Source organism: Aotus nancymaae, unplaced genomic scaffold (assembly GCF_030222135.1).
Source record: "Aotus nancymaae isolate 86718 unplaced genomic scaffold, 86718_ANA_hifiasm-v0.15.2.pri h1tg000036l, whole genome shotgun sequence".
NCBI lineage: Eukaryota > Metazoa > Chordata > Mammalia > Primates > Aotidae > Aotus > Aotus nancymaae.
Window position 1 is genome coordinate 87,726,762 of NW_026988450.1, and position 17,328 is coordinate 87,744,089.

Sequence of the window (17,328 nt, forward strand, 5' to 3'; positions counted from 1 at the left end):
CACCAGTTCTGCACCTGGCATTGGAGGAAGCCATGCTTCCCTGCAGCAGTGGTCTTGTGTGCGTGTTCAGCCCACAAAGATTACACAGCACGCTCAGCTCTGAGCTGCATTTGAGCTTCACGCCCACCACACGCAAGATCCAGAGGCTGTGGCTCTTCAGCGAAGGAGAAACTGAGGTTTACAAAAGTTGCATACATCATACCCCACTCTCTCCGACATTATCAGATTTCCATCCCTTCCGTGAATTTAAAATGTGGCTAGAAGAGAAAAAAATACACATTGAAAAAACAGAAACAGGCCTGGTGCAGTGGCTCACGCCTGTAATCCCAACACTTTGGGAGGCCAAGGTGGGGGGATCACCTGAGGTCAGTAGTTCGAGACCAGCCTGGACAACATGGTGAAACCACATCTCTATTAAAATTACAAAAATTAGCCAGGCATGGTGGCGGGTGCCTGTCATCCCAGCTACTTTGGAGTCTGAGGCAGAAAAATTGCTTGAAACCTGGAGGCAGAGGCTGCAGTAAGCCAAGATTGCGCCACTGCACTCCAGCCTGGGAAACAAGAGCAAAACTCCGTCTCAAAAAAATAATAATAATAAAACCATAAACAAACAAAAAAGGACATTTAATTGACCCTTGAACAGCTTGGGGTCAGGGGTGCCTGCCACCTACACAGTCGAAAATCCACATGTAATTTTTGACTCCACCAAAACTTAACTACTAATAGCCTACTGTTGACCCGAAGTCTTACAGATAACATAAACAGTCAATTAACATGTATTTTCTATGTTATATGTAGTACGTACTATATTCTTACAATAAAGTAAGCTAGAGAATCAGCATCCTCATCTTCACATTGAGTAGGTGGAAGAGAAGGAAGAGGAGGGTGTCTTGCTGTCTCAGGGGTGGCAGAGGTGGAAGAAAATCTATGTTAAGTGGACCCACGCAGTTCAAACCTGTGTTGCTCAAGGATCAACTGTGCCCTCAGCTATACTGGGTAATTCCCATAATTATTCACAAGAGAAAGGCCCCATCCTATCTTCTTTCTTCACCTACCATAGGGCTCAGGGCAGGGTCACTGCTCTGGTTTTCCACTGTAACCCTTTAGAGTAGAAATGAGTTTCACACATCAGGTAACCCATACACCAGCAAGAATCCTGTCCCTAACTGGCCTCCTCTATTCCAACCCAATGCCCTTCAAAGGCCTCAGCAAGGGCTGAGGGCAGGAGGCAGGGAGAGAAAGCAGAGACCTGTACTGCCCTATGCGTATATTTAGAGACTTTTGTGCCTAATTTTCAAAGGCAGGGAGCACAGTTTCATAGAGCCAAATGTGTTCTAGATGCACGAGGCCAGGCCAGGAGCAGGTGGAGAGGAAGCCTTCATTCCACCATTTGACCAGAGCCATCCGTCCTCCTCGTAGTGAAGGTGATCATGTCACTTGCTGGGTCAAAACCCTTCAGGGGCAACCCACTGTTTTTGGAACAGTCCCAACTCCCAGCGCAATCCACAAGCTCCCTCATAGCTTGCTTTTCCTGTTGCCCTCTCCTCTTATAGACCCTGAGCCCGTGTGCGTGTGTGCCTGTGTACACCTGGGTTCTGGCCTCCGGAGACGGCGCTGTTTGCTGCCTTTGCTCTGCTTTCCCCTCTGCCTGGAACACCCTTAGCCTTGCCATTCTGGTGAACGCCCCCATCTTCTAGAGCTCAAGCACTGCCTTATCCGTGACGTTCCCACCCTGGAAACCAACGCTTCTGTCCTCCCTGGCTGCCACCGTCGCACCCTGCATGAGCACCCATCCTGTCCTTGCTGTGTTAGGCGCCGGGGATCCAGAGACCAAGGTGGGGTCCTCCCTATGTTTAAGAAGCCCAGCCTCCTGTGCAAGGATTATATTCTACTTATTATCAGTAGTCAGTCTTCCTTATTTATCACATTTAATTATTTAATCAATATTTGTACAGAGCCTTTCTGTGTACAAATGTTTTCACGTGTGCCGTCTCAGTTAATCTGCATATCTTGGGAATCATGAGTGTTCACTTCCAAATCTTTGAAAAACACAGCCAGATGCAAAGCAAATGCACGAGTTAATAAAACACCTTCCCTGTCAGCTTATACGAGGCCATTAGCAGTAAAATATTTGGTAATGTACCACAGTCCACGACCGTTTGAAACCACAGGGCAGCTTTGAGATCCTGTCTATATTTATGTGACTGAAGACCACCGCGACCTGGTTTGGCATTTGAGGAAAAAATGATTGCTCAGTTCACTCTGCCCCTGGGGAACGTGAAGCCGGATGGGGATCTGTGAGGTTCTCTTCGGAAGCTGTACACCTGAGGCGTGTGAGCTCATCTCTCCAAAAAGAAGTGCTGTGCTCAGAATGTTTGGTTAGTATCCAAAGTCTACAGAGCAAAAGCTTGAACTCCGTCATGGTGAATGTGATGTGAAGGCTTTCACACCAGATTTGAGGTGAGCATCATGAAGTGGGTGCTCCTGGGTGGGTGTGCCTTCAGTTGGGGCATCTCTCCCTGCAGGAAAATAGGCTGTTTGCATCCCATGCACAAGCTCTGGAGTGACTGACTACAGGTGCAGGGACTCAGCCTAGCCCCACCCCACTTCAGATCAAATAAATTAGCAAATTGTCATAAATAGAAATTACACTAATGGAAAGACTGCTTTAAATGATTAATGAGCCTCTTTCCCATGACTTTGTTTTCCAATTTGCATCATGAACTTTCAGAATGCTGATACTCTTGCTGCTCTCATCTCAGTAAGTGCCCCAGCACCTCGGCTGAGCTCCCTGGTGCCAGAGACCCAACTAGACGGAAGACGTCACACAGTGGGATGTGCCGCCAAGGGGACAGGTCTGCCACTGGCTCACTGCTGCAAATCCTGCTTGGGTGAGAATATTCCAGAGTCCTGCAATGGAGACTGGGTGAAATGGATGAGCTCTGCCTGGGGCGATGGGCACCAATCAGTGGTGAGACCTAGGAATGCTGCCATCTCCATAGGTTTCCTCTGGAAAGTGGGGATAATGCAAGGCCATGGCAGAGGCCAGAGGCTCTTGTGCTCTTCCGAGATAGAGCTGTGCACACAGCACTGAGGGCAGCAGCTGCCCGTGCCCCCGGCTCTGCCACAGACGAGCTGAGTGACCTGCAGCAAGCGAGTTGACCTCGCTGGGCCTCACTCAGTTTTCTCATCTGTGCAACGTGCATAAAACTACTTCGGAGAGTTGTTGTGAAAGTTAAGGGAATAAATCTATATAAATTGCCCAGAATGGTGCCTGGCATCTAGTAAGTGCCATATGGGTTTTAGCTGTTACTTAAGCTCTGTAATTTCATGATTCTATTACATAAGATACGCATGCTCACAGTAATCATCACACTAAAAATACAGAGTGTGTACATGTCCAACATGTACCCAATCTCACAAACACAATGCATGTCAATCCGTGTGCATGTTCACACACATGTGCACACACCTGAAGGTGGGAAATGGTGCTATGAAGGCTGGAAAGGCCCTTCCCCACTCTCCTGATCAGATCTGAAGTTTGAGCTTCCTAGGTATCAAACCCTGATTACTTTCAAAGTCATTTCAAGGTGTACATGGCCACCAGATTTGGATTTGGGGGAGGCAGGAATCAAATCTGTGCCTCTCCCACCTTATCCCCTAGCCCGTCGAAGGCCAAACAGCCAGGGCAATGTGACAGCCTCACTGGCTGGCAAGGCAGGAAGTCTGTGGCTGGCAGGGCTTCCCTGCTACAGGAGATTAAAGGCCTCAGAACCACGTTATTACAAACAGCTATAAAAGCCAAATTCCCTCAAGGCAGATACAAAATGCAACCCTGCACTTTACTTAAAATGATCAAGGAATCAGCTGTACTGATGGCAGGAGCCATTTATAGTAAAATTCATTTACAGAAAACTATTTCTCCAAACATGACGATTAGAAAAACATAGTGTGCTGAGTTTTAAAAGAATCTTGTTTAGAGACATTTAATTTTTTTTAGGAGATGAGGAGACAGAGCTCCCTTAGGAAGCATGTCTGAGAATTGGCAAGAAGCTACCTTGAGAGAATGAAGGGTGGGCCCACACCGCCCAGGTCAAGTGCTTGAGGAAGGAGAGGTCACAGAAGGCAACTCCTGCTTACTGGAAAGAAAGCAGTCTTGAAAATGAAGAACAAAGCCCAGGTGTGACTGTATTCCAGGTGGGATCACCCAAACAGAGCCACTACGCCTAAAATCCTTACACTGTTCCACTATGAAGCCCAAAGAAAGCTGACAAATACCACCGCCACTGCTGAGCCGCTGCACTGTGTAGAGGGTGACTGTTGTGTGCAACACCCAACACCCCTCGGCAAGCACAGCCTGAGACGCAAGCTGTGCCTGAGCCCCTGTGCCTGGGAAGGCAGCTGCCTTGTGGTTTCGAGGACACAAGGCACCCTGCACCGAGGCCACAGTCGCACTGTCCACATCCTTACTCTCAAAGCAGCCAAACTAGTTACAAATGCTTCTCCAGACAGAATGGGGGAGGCGGATGCTTATCAGCCGCTGGGAAGAGATTGCCCAGATGGCCCAGGTCATTGGCCTTCGTGGGGATCAGCCAAACTGTGCACCCAGCTCTTCCTACTTCAGTTCACACAGCTGGATTCTGGTACGTCAGCAAGTCTCACACCAATCTTTGAAATGCTCTCCAAAGGGTGATTTGCAACAAAAACAAGGAAAATGAAAGGGTGAGCTGACCTAGGCTTGCCCAAAGTGGGTCTCTGCCCTGCTTCCAACATAGACGGTCTGTGCAGGCTGCCTCTGCCGTGATACAGAGTCATCTCGTGAGTTGCAGACTCCTTTCACACGTTCATCACAGCACTCGGTACAGCACGACGGAGCTGGTAGCCATTCTGTTTCACTGAAATGGAAACTATCCATTCAACAAATAGTTTTAGGCTAGGAACGGTGGCTCACACCTATAATCCCAGCACTTGGGGAGGCCGAGGTGGGTAGATCACCCAAGGTCAGGAGTTCGAGGACAGCCTGGCCAACATGGTGAAACCCTGCCTCTACTAAAAATACAAAAATTAGCCAGTCATGGTGGCGGGTGCCTGTAGTCCCAGCTACCCAGGAGGCTGAGGTGGGAGAACTGCTTGAACCTGGGAGGCACCTGGGAGGCAGAGGTTGCAGTGAGCCGAGATCACACCATTGCCCTGCAGCCTGGGCAACTAGAGTGAAACTCTGTTTCAAAACAAAAACAAAAAACAAACAGTTTTCATATCCATGTACTAGGGATTGTACTTAGTACTTGGGCTAGCAAAAGAGAATACACACTATCAGAGCAAGGTCCACATCTGATTTTGAGCACGCGGCGTGCCCGGTGTTCAGTACCACCTCTGGCACATGGTAGCTCCTCAATAAACAGCTGTTGGATGAACAGGATTCCGCCGACCTCAAGACAACACAATCTGGCAAGGGAGACAATCTGCAGAAAAAAACCAATTTTCTGTACTACTTAAAGACTGTAACTGACAAGAATGAAGTACTGGGTGTTACAGGAGCCCAAGGGAAGGGGCTGTGGCAGCCAGGGTGAGATAGGAGGGAGGCTGGTGGCAGGGAAGGCTCCGAGGAGCAGACAGTGAGGTCCATTCTAAAGGATGAGTCAGGAGGGCCTCACCTGAGGTCAGGTCACAGAGCGGCATGAGCTCTTCCAGCAGGAAACAGGCAAAGGGAATCCACATTTTCTGACACTTTCCAGGGTCAGGAGCTATGTCAGCACCTTGCAGACGTGACCTCAGTTGACATCGTCAACAGGAAAATAACAAGTTTTGGGATCCTGACTATCTGTCCAGTTGCACAATCTCTGGTGAGTTACTGAACTTCCAAAATTTACTCATTTTTTGAAAGGGGTAGATACTACCTGCTTTGCAGGTATGGGGTAAGGAAAATGCTTCTGATCACCCATAGGTGATCAAAACGCCTGACACTTCTTAGAACTCATCCTGACAGCAATGGTCTGCAGCAGGTTTTGTCATTCTGCCTGCACAGATGAAGCCATGGCCCTCAGGTCACACCTCTGTGTGCTGGGAGTGGCAGGGCCAGCCTCTGACCCCAGGCTCCCGTGCGCAGCAATGTAGCATCATTAGTCCTACCCCAAAGTCAAATAGAGAAGATTTCTAGATCATGTGGTAAAGCCTATTATCTGCTAATAACACAGCTCACAGAGAGCTGGCTATGCTAAGGTTTCCCAAGTTCAGTAAAACTGTCCGATACTGGTAGCTGGAGGGTAAGAAGAAGGTTAAAAGAGGCCATCAAGGAGCTGAGAGGAAGCGTAGGTTTTATCCGAAAAGTACTGTGTATAGCAAATAAGCTAGGCTCTCTGGGCTAGATGCCGCCTGTAACCAGGAAGAGATGCATCCGCCCTCCAGGGAAAAGGCACAGACATTACAAACAAGCATGCCCTCATCAAGGAGGAGAGGTCTGGGTCGGGGGGCTCGGAGGAAGGATTCTCTTTAAAATCAGCAGGCTGATGTGGGCAAGAAAGCCCAGGAAATGTAGGAGAAAGGGCTTAAGAGATTTGTCAGCATGAGGAGTCCTTTGTGAAAACTTTGATCCTGGGATAGAATAAGGATAAATGCACAAAGATAGCAGAAGCCCTCCAACCTGAGGCGTGTGTGACAGGGAGGGGGCATGGGGAGGGGGCATGGCGAGAGGACTTCCCCTGAGTGAGCCACAGGAGCAGGGACTTGCCCCATGTAGCTCCTGGGAAGTAGGAACCCTTGCTGTCCCCACTGAGGACGGAGAAGCAGAGAGAGAAGGCGGCCATGACCGAGGTCACCCAGGCAGGAACTGGCGGGAGAGTGGCGGGAACCGCCCGAGTCCGACTGGGTTTCCTGGACTTTCATGGGACATGCGGCCCCAGGCTTGGTGGGGAGTAGTGAGGACAGCTTGCTAAGTAGCTAACACATAGCAGCCACACAAGAAGTGGTTTTCAGTCATAATAATGTTAAGGATGATAAATAGGGTTTCAGAAAAGAGATTTCTTAAAGAAAAAAGTTGTACCTAACCCATTAGCTCAACCGGTCAGGCCCAGTGCCAGAGTGTGACCCCCCCAGGAGTGGCCGACCACCCTGGACCACTCCCCACACAACAGGCCGCCCTGACCACAGCAAGGACGGGCCCTCACACACAGTCAGTTCCTTGGGACGTGATCCTAGGTGTCTTCATTGTAATTTCTCTGGCCCTGGCCTCCCTGTGATAAACCTGCCCCCACTCACAAAACAAGAGAAGGGGCTGGTCAGCAGGGCTGGGGGCTACTCAAGAGGCCACAACAGCCCTCCAGGACTCCAGGAGGAGTGCCCAGGGGCACCTACTCACACACGGGGCTGAGAGGGGAACAGGAACAAGGAGGCTACTGAGTTTAACCCTCTGTTTTGCCAGAAATGAAGTAGAGAAAGGAATGGGGGGAGGGGTGGGAGGCAAAGGAAGGAAGGGAGGACTGGGAAGGAGAGAAGAAGGGGCAGGCGCTCAGAGGCCTCCCCAAGTCTGAACCCTGCAGGTGCTTGGTGATGGGTGGCTGCCTCTGCGCTTTCTTCCTGGCTGCCCCCTTTGTTCAGGCCCCCGTGGACCCTAGCCTAGAGCTGCTGGTGCAATGGCTCCTCAACCCACCGATCAGTGTCCCCAGGGATACCTGCATCTTTGCAACCCACTTGTCACACTGTGGCCAGCATGGCTTTCTAAGACATCAATCTGATCATGCTAATACTCTGCCTTCTGGGTCCCACGCTGAGGACGGCACAGCATGTGCTGGGCCCTGGGCCCTCTCTGTCTCTCCAAGTGACCAGGATCGGGCTGAGATCTCCACCCATTCCTGACAGCCCTGACCTGATGGAAGCTCCCATCAGCCCGGCAATGCTGCACTGCAAGTGCCCATCTCTGTGTCTGTCCCCTCCCCTTAGATGAGGGCATCTCCAGGGCTCAGCTCATAAGAACAGTCAGATCTGTAGAGTACCTGCCATTAAGAGGTGAAGAGTGAGGCCAGAGGCTGCGGCAGGCCCGGGCTGCCCATCATGTCATTGTAAATGCTGCGTCGACAGGTATGCATCTACCGGGTGCAGGATCCCCAATTTCCTTTAAAATGCACATACCTAGCCCATGCACCACAGGTGGGCCATTGCTACAACTATGGATGGGTGTCAAATGAAGCTCAAACGTTTGTACTAAGTCTAAATGTTTAGAAAACATTATTAAAATGCATAATGAAATTATTAGCCAATTCAATCTTTGGTCTTTCCATCTGCTTGAATTCAGGTTTACAGTAGCAAAATTCTGCTATTCATCTGATGCCAGATGTCATTAACAGATGAGAGTGGGGGCAGGGGAGAGAGAGAGAGATATTGAGAGACAGGCAGAGAGAGAGAGAGAGAATATGTCCTTAATGTTAACTCTCTTTCACTAAATTTGCCCATAGGAACAATCAAGCTCTCATAAACTTCCGATCAGTAAATGTATGGGGCAGATGTGTCTGGCACGTGGTAGGCAATCAATAAATATGTGTGCTGCATGAATCATTAAGCAAATACACAGAAAATGGAGAGGTCAAACGCAAAGACATTTTCCATACTTCTTTGACACTGGTTTTTAAGGACACAAGTGTTCTGTGGGCCAGTGTCATCCCATGAGAAGGCAGCAAGTGCTGGGCGGGGACTGCAGGCTGGCAGGTGAGTTACAGGTGCAGAAGCCGGCCATGCTGCTCGCCATTTGTGAAGTGGAGCTGCGGTTTTTACCTGTAAGACGGGATAATGCAACCGCCCCAGGAGCCAGGTTGCTGACAAGGGCAACACGGCCCAGGGCAGCACCGGCCCAGAGTGGCGGCTGGGAAGCAGCAGCTCTGATACCAGCAGGGTGCCCCTGTGTGTCCAGTACAGTGAGGCCCTGTGATGGGTGGGGAGGGCTCAATCTCTGTGAAGCATGGGGACGCAGAGGTCAAAATCCCAACCATCCGAGGGCTCTGGCTTGTATCTGAGCCTAGAGCAAGATCATTCAGGAGGAATAGCCTCCTGCCCCTTCCTCCACTGGTGCTGCTGGTATGGAGCTGGGGCTGCATCTGACCCATCCAGGACCACCTTGCTCTGCACAGGGCTCCTGGCCAGAAGCTGAATCTCCGAAACCCAGACTAAGAGCTGTCTCTCACCTCACATGGAGCCTCTCCAACCATCAGCCTATCAGAAAGACTCAGTCACTATCAGAAAGACCCAACAGAAAAATAGAAAGATTATCAGAAAGATCCAAGACGCAGCACAAATGCCAGGAGATGAGGGCCAGGGTCCCTCCCTTCCCAGCCTGACAGTGGAGGTGTTGTCTGAGGAGCTTTCTCCTTTGAAGTCTGAGACTTGTGTGGTAAGCACTTCGCCTGCAAATCTCCCTGCATTGGTCCCTGGCTCCACCCCTCACTGGCTGGGACTCAGTTTCCTCCATGGGAGCCACAGTGCTGGTCAGGGAGATGTGGAGGAGGTAAACGGGACGACGAGTGCGTGCCTGACGCAGCGGGAATCAGCCTGACTTGCTTCCTTGCTACAGCATTCGGCTCGTTAGGCAGGAAGAACTGGCTGGACCCTGACTTTATGCTGAGCTCTGTGGGGAACGCAAGGAAAAGACAACTCCCATCATCCCCACCTTTTTACTTCTCTCTGCACCAGAGATGAATGCCTGTCACTTCACAACCGACTGTCCCTGCTCAATCTGTGAGTCCCCACACACTCTATTTTTCATGTCTGGTTCAAAAACTTTCTACCTACATGTAAAGTGTTTATTTCGTCACAAACTCCTTGGAGACAGTGGGTCTACCAGGCCCAAAGTCCCTTTAGCTTGAACAAACCAACCGGCCTCAGGTTCTGGAACCTAAGCTGTGTGTAGAGTGAAAACACTTTCAGAGTCTGAGAGGCCATCTGGAAGGACCCCAGACCACATGACGGAGCAATGTGAGCACCCCCGTATCTGTAGAATGTGTGCATGACTGAGATCATTGACAGACATTCCCATCAGAGCTGCCTCTTCCTGGAGACGGGCTCTCATGCCTCAGTATTTTGGGGCTATTTCCTACCTCTGTTCCTTTGATAAACTTCTATCCACTCCTAGCAGCCACTCAAATATCACCCCCTCTAGGAAGCCTTCCTTGAATGCCCCCAGTGGCTTCTGAACCTGCAGCACTCGGCAGGGGGCTCTGTGCTGGCTCCCTGGCAGTGTTTAATTCCCAGAGGACACATCCATTTCCTACCAGACAAACAACTGCATTGAGACCTTGTCTTGCATCTCAGCCTCTTAAATGCCTTGCAAAACACCTGACTCAAAAGTAGGTGCTCTCCAGAGATTGCTGGACTTGCAAGTAAGGGACCCTGGGCTTCTCCAGAGCACTCAGTCAGTCAGCAGAGCGTCTGTGACGAGGCAGGCGCAGATCTGAAGTTCAGAGCACGCTACTTGGTGCTATAGCACAATCCTGCTGAAAACTCTGACTTTTCAAAATGGCATCTTCATGCCTCGGTAAGCTGTACATTCCGATTTCAGTTTCTCAGACAATTGCACTCGTGTTTTCAGCTGTCAGTCTGCGAACCCCCCGAGCCCGGCACTGATAGGTGGCCATTAGAACCTGTCACTAACATGAATATCAACACTGGCAAGAAGCATGTGATCCAAAGGCATGAGCACCACTGGCTCCAAAAGGACCTTTCCTCAACCCCAATCAATACTGTGTTGAGTGGGGCCTTTGACGTGTTAAGAGGTTAAGGAAATGCCAGGCCTTTGGTCCACCTCTCCTTGCCACAGCATTTCTGAGCTATCTGTGGTGAAAATTCAATAGCTAAGACACTCACGGGCCTCTCTTAGAGGTTGGCACCCTGGGCGAAGGCACCCCCAGGCCCAGGTGGCCCCAGGAAAAGGATATGATTCTCCAGCGGATGCCCAGCTTGCTGTGGATCTCCAGGCCTCGGGCTTCCCGCCGCTCTTCCTCCAGCTGCTTGGGATTTGCAAATTGCCCCTTCTCCCCAGGGGACTCAGGGAAACTCTCAAAGTTGAACTTGTCCACTTGAATAGCCATCCTACGAGAAAGGGGAAAACACAGCAGAGAATTCATCAGGAGGGCAATTTCTGCTGGCTGTTGGAGAATCAGCACACGCCAGCGTGAGACACTATAATGAATCATTATCGTTAGTAATTCATAACGGATTCATTCCAAGAAAATGAAATAATAGACTCCCAAGGTGGCCCTGACTTCAGAGCTGGTTCAACACACAATTTGGAGCTGAAGACACAGTCATTGCTTCAAATCTCTGGGAAGACCTGTGTTACCCCAGACAAAAATTTCAATTCCATAACACAGCAAGGCAGACAAGAACCAGTGTGCCACAGATAGTGAGCTGGATGGCAATTTAAACTCCTGTGCAGACAGTCACGGACAACGCTGACAATTATTTAACCCTGGGGACCCATCAGCCCACTGGGAACTCCCAGTTTATCCTCTGAGTGCTGCCTGCCTCCTCCCACCCGCCTTTCCTTCTCCAGTCAGGTAGGGGTACTCCTCCCACACACACCCCCACCAGCTCCCATTTGGAACGGTTGTATTTACCTAATGTCTGTACCCACAACTGTATCTAGGAAATGACTGGCCTGCTTTTGATTTTATAGGTTCATAGGCGGAAGGGACTTGCCTTGTCTCAGATGAGACTTTGGACTCTGGACTTCTGAGTTAATAATGAAATGAGTTAAGACTTTGGGAGACTGTTGGAAAGGCATGATTTGTTTTGAAATGTGAAGATATGAGATTTGGGAGGGGCCAGGGGTGGAATGATATGGTGTGTCACTGTGTCCCCATCCAAATCTCATCTTGAATTGTCCTCCCATAATTCCCATGTGTTGTGGAAGTGACCTGGTGGGAGATACTGAATCATGGAGGTGGCTTCCCCCATACTGTTCTCGTGGTAGTGAATAAGTCTCAGGAGATCTGTGGTTTTATCAGGGGTTTCCACTTTTCATCTTCCTCATTCTCTCTGCTGCTGCCATCCACATAAGATGGGACTTGCTCCTCCTCTCCTCACCTTCCGCCATGACTGTGAGGCTCCCCCAGCCACATGGAACTGTAAGTCCGATTAAACCTCTTTCTTTTGTAAATTGCCCAGTCTCAGGTATGTCTTTATCAGCAGTATGAAAACAAACTAATACAATGACTGATGGTTCATCAGTCAGTGGATAAGAGTAGGCATTTTAGGCTGGGCGCTGTAGCTCACATCTGTAATCCCAGCACTTTGGGAGGCCAAGGCAAGCAGATCACTTGAGATTAGGAGTTCAAGACCAGCCTGGCCAAAGTGGTGAAACCCCATCTGTACCAAAAACACAAAAATAAGCCAGGCATGGTGGTGCACGCCTGTAGTCCCAGGTACTCAGGAGGCTGAGTCAGGAGAATCGCCTGAGCACTGGAGGCAGAGGTTATAGTGAGCCGAGATTGTGCCACTGCCTTCTAGCCTAGGTGGCAGAGTGAGACTCTGTTCCAGAAAAACAAACAAAAAAGCACTTTGTATTATCACATAGACTGTGCTGCAGCCAAAATATTGAGCAAAACCATGCTCTAATTGGCCTCTGTGGCTTCTCCCTTGAACAAGCAGGAAATAGAGGACTTGCTGTTAAGGGATATAAAGACAAGATTAAGTCCAAAGAAGAAGTCTCCGTCTCCAACACAGCTTGGGCAAGAACTACTGCAGTGTCAATAAATCTACAGCATTTGGCCTGAGGCACGACGCGTGGGGCTGAGCCACAGAAGAGCTGGAGACGCTCCCCCTAAGCAGCGGACAGTGCTTCTGCTGCAAAACATGATTTTTAAAAATCCCTTTTACTACATTCTTTTCTGGCTAAGTAGATAGCTTATTGTTAAAGAGTTGGAAGACAGAAAAAAAGCATACAAAAGAAAAGCATTCAAATATTACACTCTAATGTTAATATCTTTATAGTCTTTTCCCTAAATATTTGTATTTAACATAGTTTAAAATCACTACATGTATATGTATAAACCATGATGTATTATATACACAAAGAAACACACCCACACAGTTTGAAGTCTTGTTTGGTTCTCTTAACACGCTATGAACATTTTTCCATCATTAAAAATTAGTCTGCAAAATATTCTCTCATATGGTTGTATCACAGCTTACAGAATGACCCTCTTATTTTTTGGACTCTTAGCTTTTTTCCACGTTTTAAAAAATTACTATCGTACAAAAAGCCCTGACAAACATCTTTGTGAAGAGTGTTTCTGCCTGCACTTATGACTGACTCTCAGACCTGTTTCTAGAAGTGGAGCTACACTGATTGGAGGGTGTGAGATGTTTCAGGTCCAGATGCCGAGTCTTCCAGAAGCTCATCCCCGAGCAGCGTGGGCAGGCCTGTCTCTCTCTGCACCACTGCCAATACTGGTGATGATTGGTTTTTAATCTTTGCTAGTAACAGGCAAAATGCTACCTCACTGATGTTTTAATGTGCAGGTCTGAATTACCCCTGAGGTTGAACATTTTTCAGAAGCTTATTAACCATGTCTCTTTCTTCCCTCGTGAGTAACCTACCTGTGCAGCGAGAGCTTCTCATTTTCCACCCGGCAAAAAGCTCCTCTTATTTCCCACCTCAAAGGCAGATTGAAGCAAACTAGTGCTCTCTTCAAACAAAAGGCCAGAATATTTCCTAAGTTTCACTAAAAAGGCCAACTTAAGTTCACTGCTTGAGAATCCAAAAGGAACTAATAACTTTCACCTTTCAGCTGGGTTTGACAACAGTTCCCAGCACCAGGTTCTCTTCCTGTTGCTCAGAGAAGGGAGAAACAGCCAGCAGGCAGCTCCCTGGGTCAGAGCACACACTGGATGCTGCAGCCACTGGAACTATGTTTGTGTGATCATCTGGGGGTATCTTTCAACCAATCTCCGGTTGAGTAATCATTACACTGTATTACCCCCCTCCAACCTTAACAAAACTGTAGCCAACGCTCCCCATCAAACAGAAAAGGGAAGAAAACAAAATGTAAAGAGCACTTGCTGTGCGCCAAGCCCGTTCCCGGGTGTTCTGTCTGTACGTTCATGTTTTTAACCTATAGCCAGCCCAGGGAAGGCCGTGATCTGCTCCGTGTTACAGATGACGGACTGCAGCTCTGGGCACCCAAGCCATCTGGCCCAACACCATGGAGCTAGCAAGCCTCACTCAGAGCCTGTGTCGCAGACTCCGTCCTCTCTGTTTTGTCTTGACCTTTACTTGGCTCTGCTTTGCTTAGGCAGGACACCTAAAGAGAGACCATTTCTTGTTCATGCTGTTTGCAGAGTGGCATGGGACAGAGACCCTGCAACTGCCAAGCCTGCCCACAACAGGCCTGCCGCCTGTGTTCATGGCCAGCCACTTCCCACATTTACAATCACCCTCTCCTCTGCAGCCCTGGGATGGGCCAAAAATCCCAAAGGTGACATTCCTCTTCCTACAGTGACAAGACTGGGGTACCAAGAAACTGAGTGACTCACCTAAGGTCACCCAGCTGCAAGTCCTATTGCCAGAATTCCAAGAGCCAAGGATGATTCCCCCAAACCACAGAGGAGCTCTGCCTAATACCTGCACCCTTCTATCTATGTGCTCCCAGGCACAGCCCCTAAACCTGAGCCCTCTCCTCCTGACTCCTCCCATCAGGAAGTAACGGCAGCCCCGTGACTGTTAACCCGCAAACTGCAAGAGGCTTTCCCACGGAGGAGTCCTCACACCTGAGTTCACCCCTGCCAGAAGACCTGGCTGCGCCGTGTGTGACAGCTGCAAGGGCTGCGTCCTGGAAGGCGAGAGCCCCTGGCCGGCTGCCCTGGTAGGTGACCTTGCTCTAAATTCAATGGCAGCACCACCAGGACTTCAAATGAGGGCCAAGGCCATCGGGTTTGAGGTTGATCACTCCTGTGGAGAGCAGGACGCCCCATGACGGTGGGTGGCTGGAGAGATGCGGACAGGATGTCTATCCCACAGGGAGTGCCAGAGGGCACGTGGGTTGGTGGCACTTGGCTGAGAGGCTCATGGGTAGACGACCGGCAGGCAGGGACACTGCGTGTTGGAAGGTAAGGAAGAGACCCAGGGCCACCGAGGGGCATGAAGGTGAGACCACCTATTGCAGTTGTCTTCTAGAGGGGAAGTGCAGAAGGCATGGAGGTGTGGCTGGCAGTGGCCTGTCCATCATGGTGGGCACCGGGATGGCAGCACAGCAGAAGATAGCATCAGGCTTCGGAGCCCCACACCTGGGCTGGATGCCCAGCTAGGCTTGGAGGTGACTTTGGGGTGAGGCCTGGTGCTTCCCGGATCGTCTCTGTGGAATGCAGCCAGCACTACCTGCGCCTAACAACTAGGAGAATTTGCATGTTCTTACTCAGCACCAGCAACAGGGTCTCCCATAACCAGTCCACACTTCATGATCAGCTGAGTGCCTTGACGGCTCCGTAACGACTTTCTCGATGAACAAGCCACTTTCCATACCAACAACAAAGCAGTGAAGCCTTGATGCCACATGCATGCCACCCTCCTCACCACTTGCCCCCCTGCAGCCTCAGAAGCCTGCCCACCTGCAGGTGTGACTCGCACGTGGCGGCACGTCCCTCCTAGTCCTGGGTTTAAGCTTAAACACATAGGTGAGGTCTTATGTTGGGGTGAGTAACATGTATCAGAGAATATTCATGCAATTACCCATTAGAAAGTGTCCAAAAAGTGATTTGGAACATGGCTGATGCTCTGGCAAGTCACAGCAAAGTGGTGGGAAATCATTATCTTTGGAAACCATGTGGAAAAGGTGAGTGAGGAAATCTGCGCAGAACTGATGGCGAAGGCACCTCCCTCCTCTGCAGTGGGTGTTGGTGGGAGTGGCCTTTCGGGGCGGGTAGGGGGGCTCCCGGAGAGTGGCAGTGCCAGGCCTTGCCCAGGAGTCTGCACAGCACAGTCACAGCTCTTTGAGTGACGTTATTTTGCTAGAGTGGGCTCTGCTGTGATTGTTTTGATTTTTTTTTTTTTTCTTTTGGAGAGAGAGTCTCACTCTGTCACCCAGGCTGGAGTGCAGTGGCACAATTTTGGCTCACTGCAACCTCCACCTACCGGGTTCAAGCGATTCTCATGCCTCAGCCTCCCAAGTAGCTGGAATTACAGGCTCCCACCACCACACCCAGCTACTTTTTGTATTTTTAGTAGAGACACCTTGTTGCCCAGGCTGATCTCAAACTCCTGACTTCAAGTGATCCTCCTACCTCGGCCTCCCAAAGTGCTGGGATTACAGGCATGAGCCACTGCGCCCAGCCTCATTTCACTTGTTAATAAAGTAAGGGCTTCATGATGAGGACAAGGCGTATTACCTGCTGTTTGTGTCTGACCAAGACGAGAATCTGGGTCTGGGCTACCAGTTCAGCACTCCCTGCAGAACAGGAGGGCTTTTGCAGGGAACATCAGCACAGAGACACCTTCCCTGAATGGGCAGAGGGGACAAGAGGCCAGTCCTTGCCACAGCTGTCTGCTGACACGGAGAGCAATCTTTGGTCCTGGGCTGGGAGCTCTGTGAGGGAAGGGCTGCCTGAGACACCCGCATTTCTTCCACAGGAGACGTAACTTTTCTACACCCAAACTTCCTTTTGGAAAATGAGATGCGTTCTAGCAGGGTCACTGGTCGTCCTGTGAGGACGGGGCTGGTGGCTGGTGTGTGGAAATGCTCTCTAGAGATTCACTAAAGGGAACAGACTTGAATCCCAGAAGGAGGAAAGGACCAGGCCCACTCAAATCAAGGCAGGACTTCTGCCGAGCTTATGTTTAGGTCAGTACAATTACTTTTGAACAGATCTATAAAACACACAGTCAAACCCCGGCTCTTCTGGGAGGCTTGTCCGACTACATAAACCCCTCAGGACATTTTCCTCCTGGGAGAGTCACATTTGCTCACAGTTTTAAAGTTCCTCACAACGTGCAAAACGGTGTGGTTTAGTTTTTTAAGTCTGATTGAGACTGAGCAACCCCATTTTGTAAGATTTTGTGTAAAGAAGATAGATGGTGGATCCAAACGGTCAGCGAAGTATCTGGTATATAAACAGCACTCTATAAATAGCGGCTGCTGTCATGATTCTGAATTCCGCATTACAGATGAAGAGACAAAGGTGCTGAGGAGCTAAGGAGACAACCTGGGGTTGCAAAGTGAAAACGTAAGGCCGTGGAGGGGCTGCATTTCAAACACCAGGTGCAGGGAAGGCCTGGTCCTCCGCCCACGCCTCGGAACGCGGCGCTCCACGGCCTCCCAGGCAGACGCTCTGCACCACCACTTGATTCTGTTC

The 17,328-nt window shown here is 49.9% G+C and overlaps 1 protein-coding gene across 1 annotated transcript in view; it reads right to left on the minus strand.

The window, feature by feature from the left end:
• Positions 1 to 17,328, minus strand: part of TRAPPC9 (trafficking protein particle complex subunit 9) — a 730,305-nt gene that overhangs the window by 170,062 nt on the left and 542,915 nt on the right. The window contains exon 20 of the mRNA XM_012461180.2: positions 10,917 to 11,070. Within this exon, the coding sequence (XP_012316603.2) occupies positions 10,917 to 11,070 (154 nt within the window). The remainder of the gene's footprint in view (positions 1 to 10,916; positions 11,071 to 17,328) is intronic.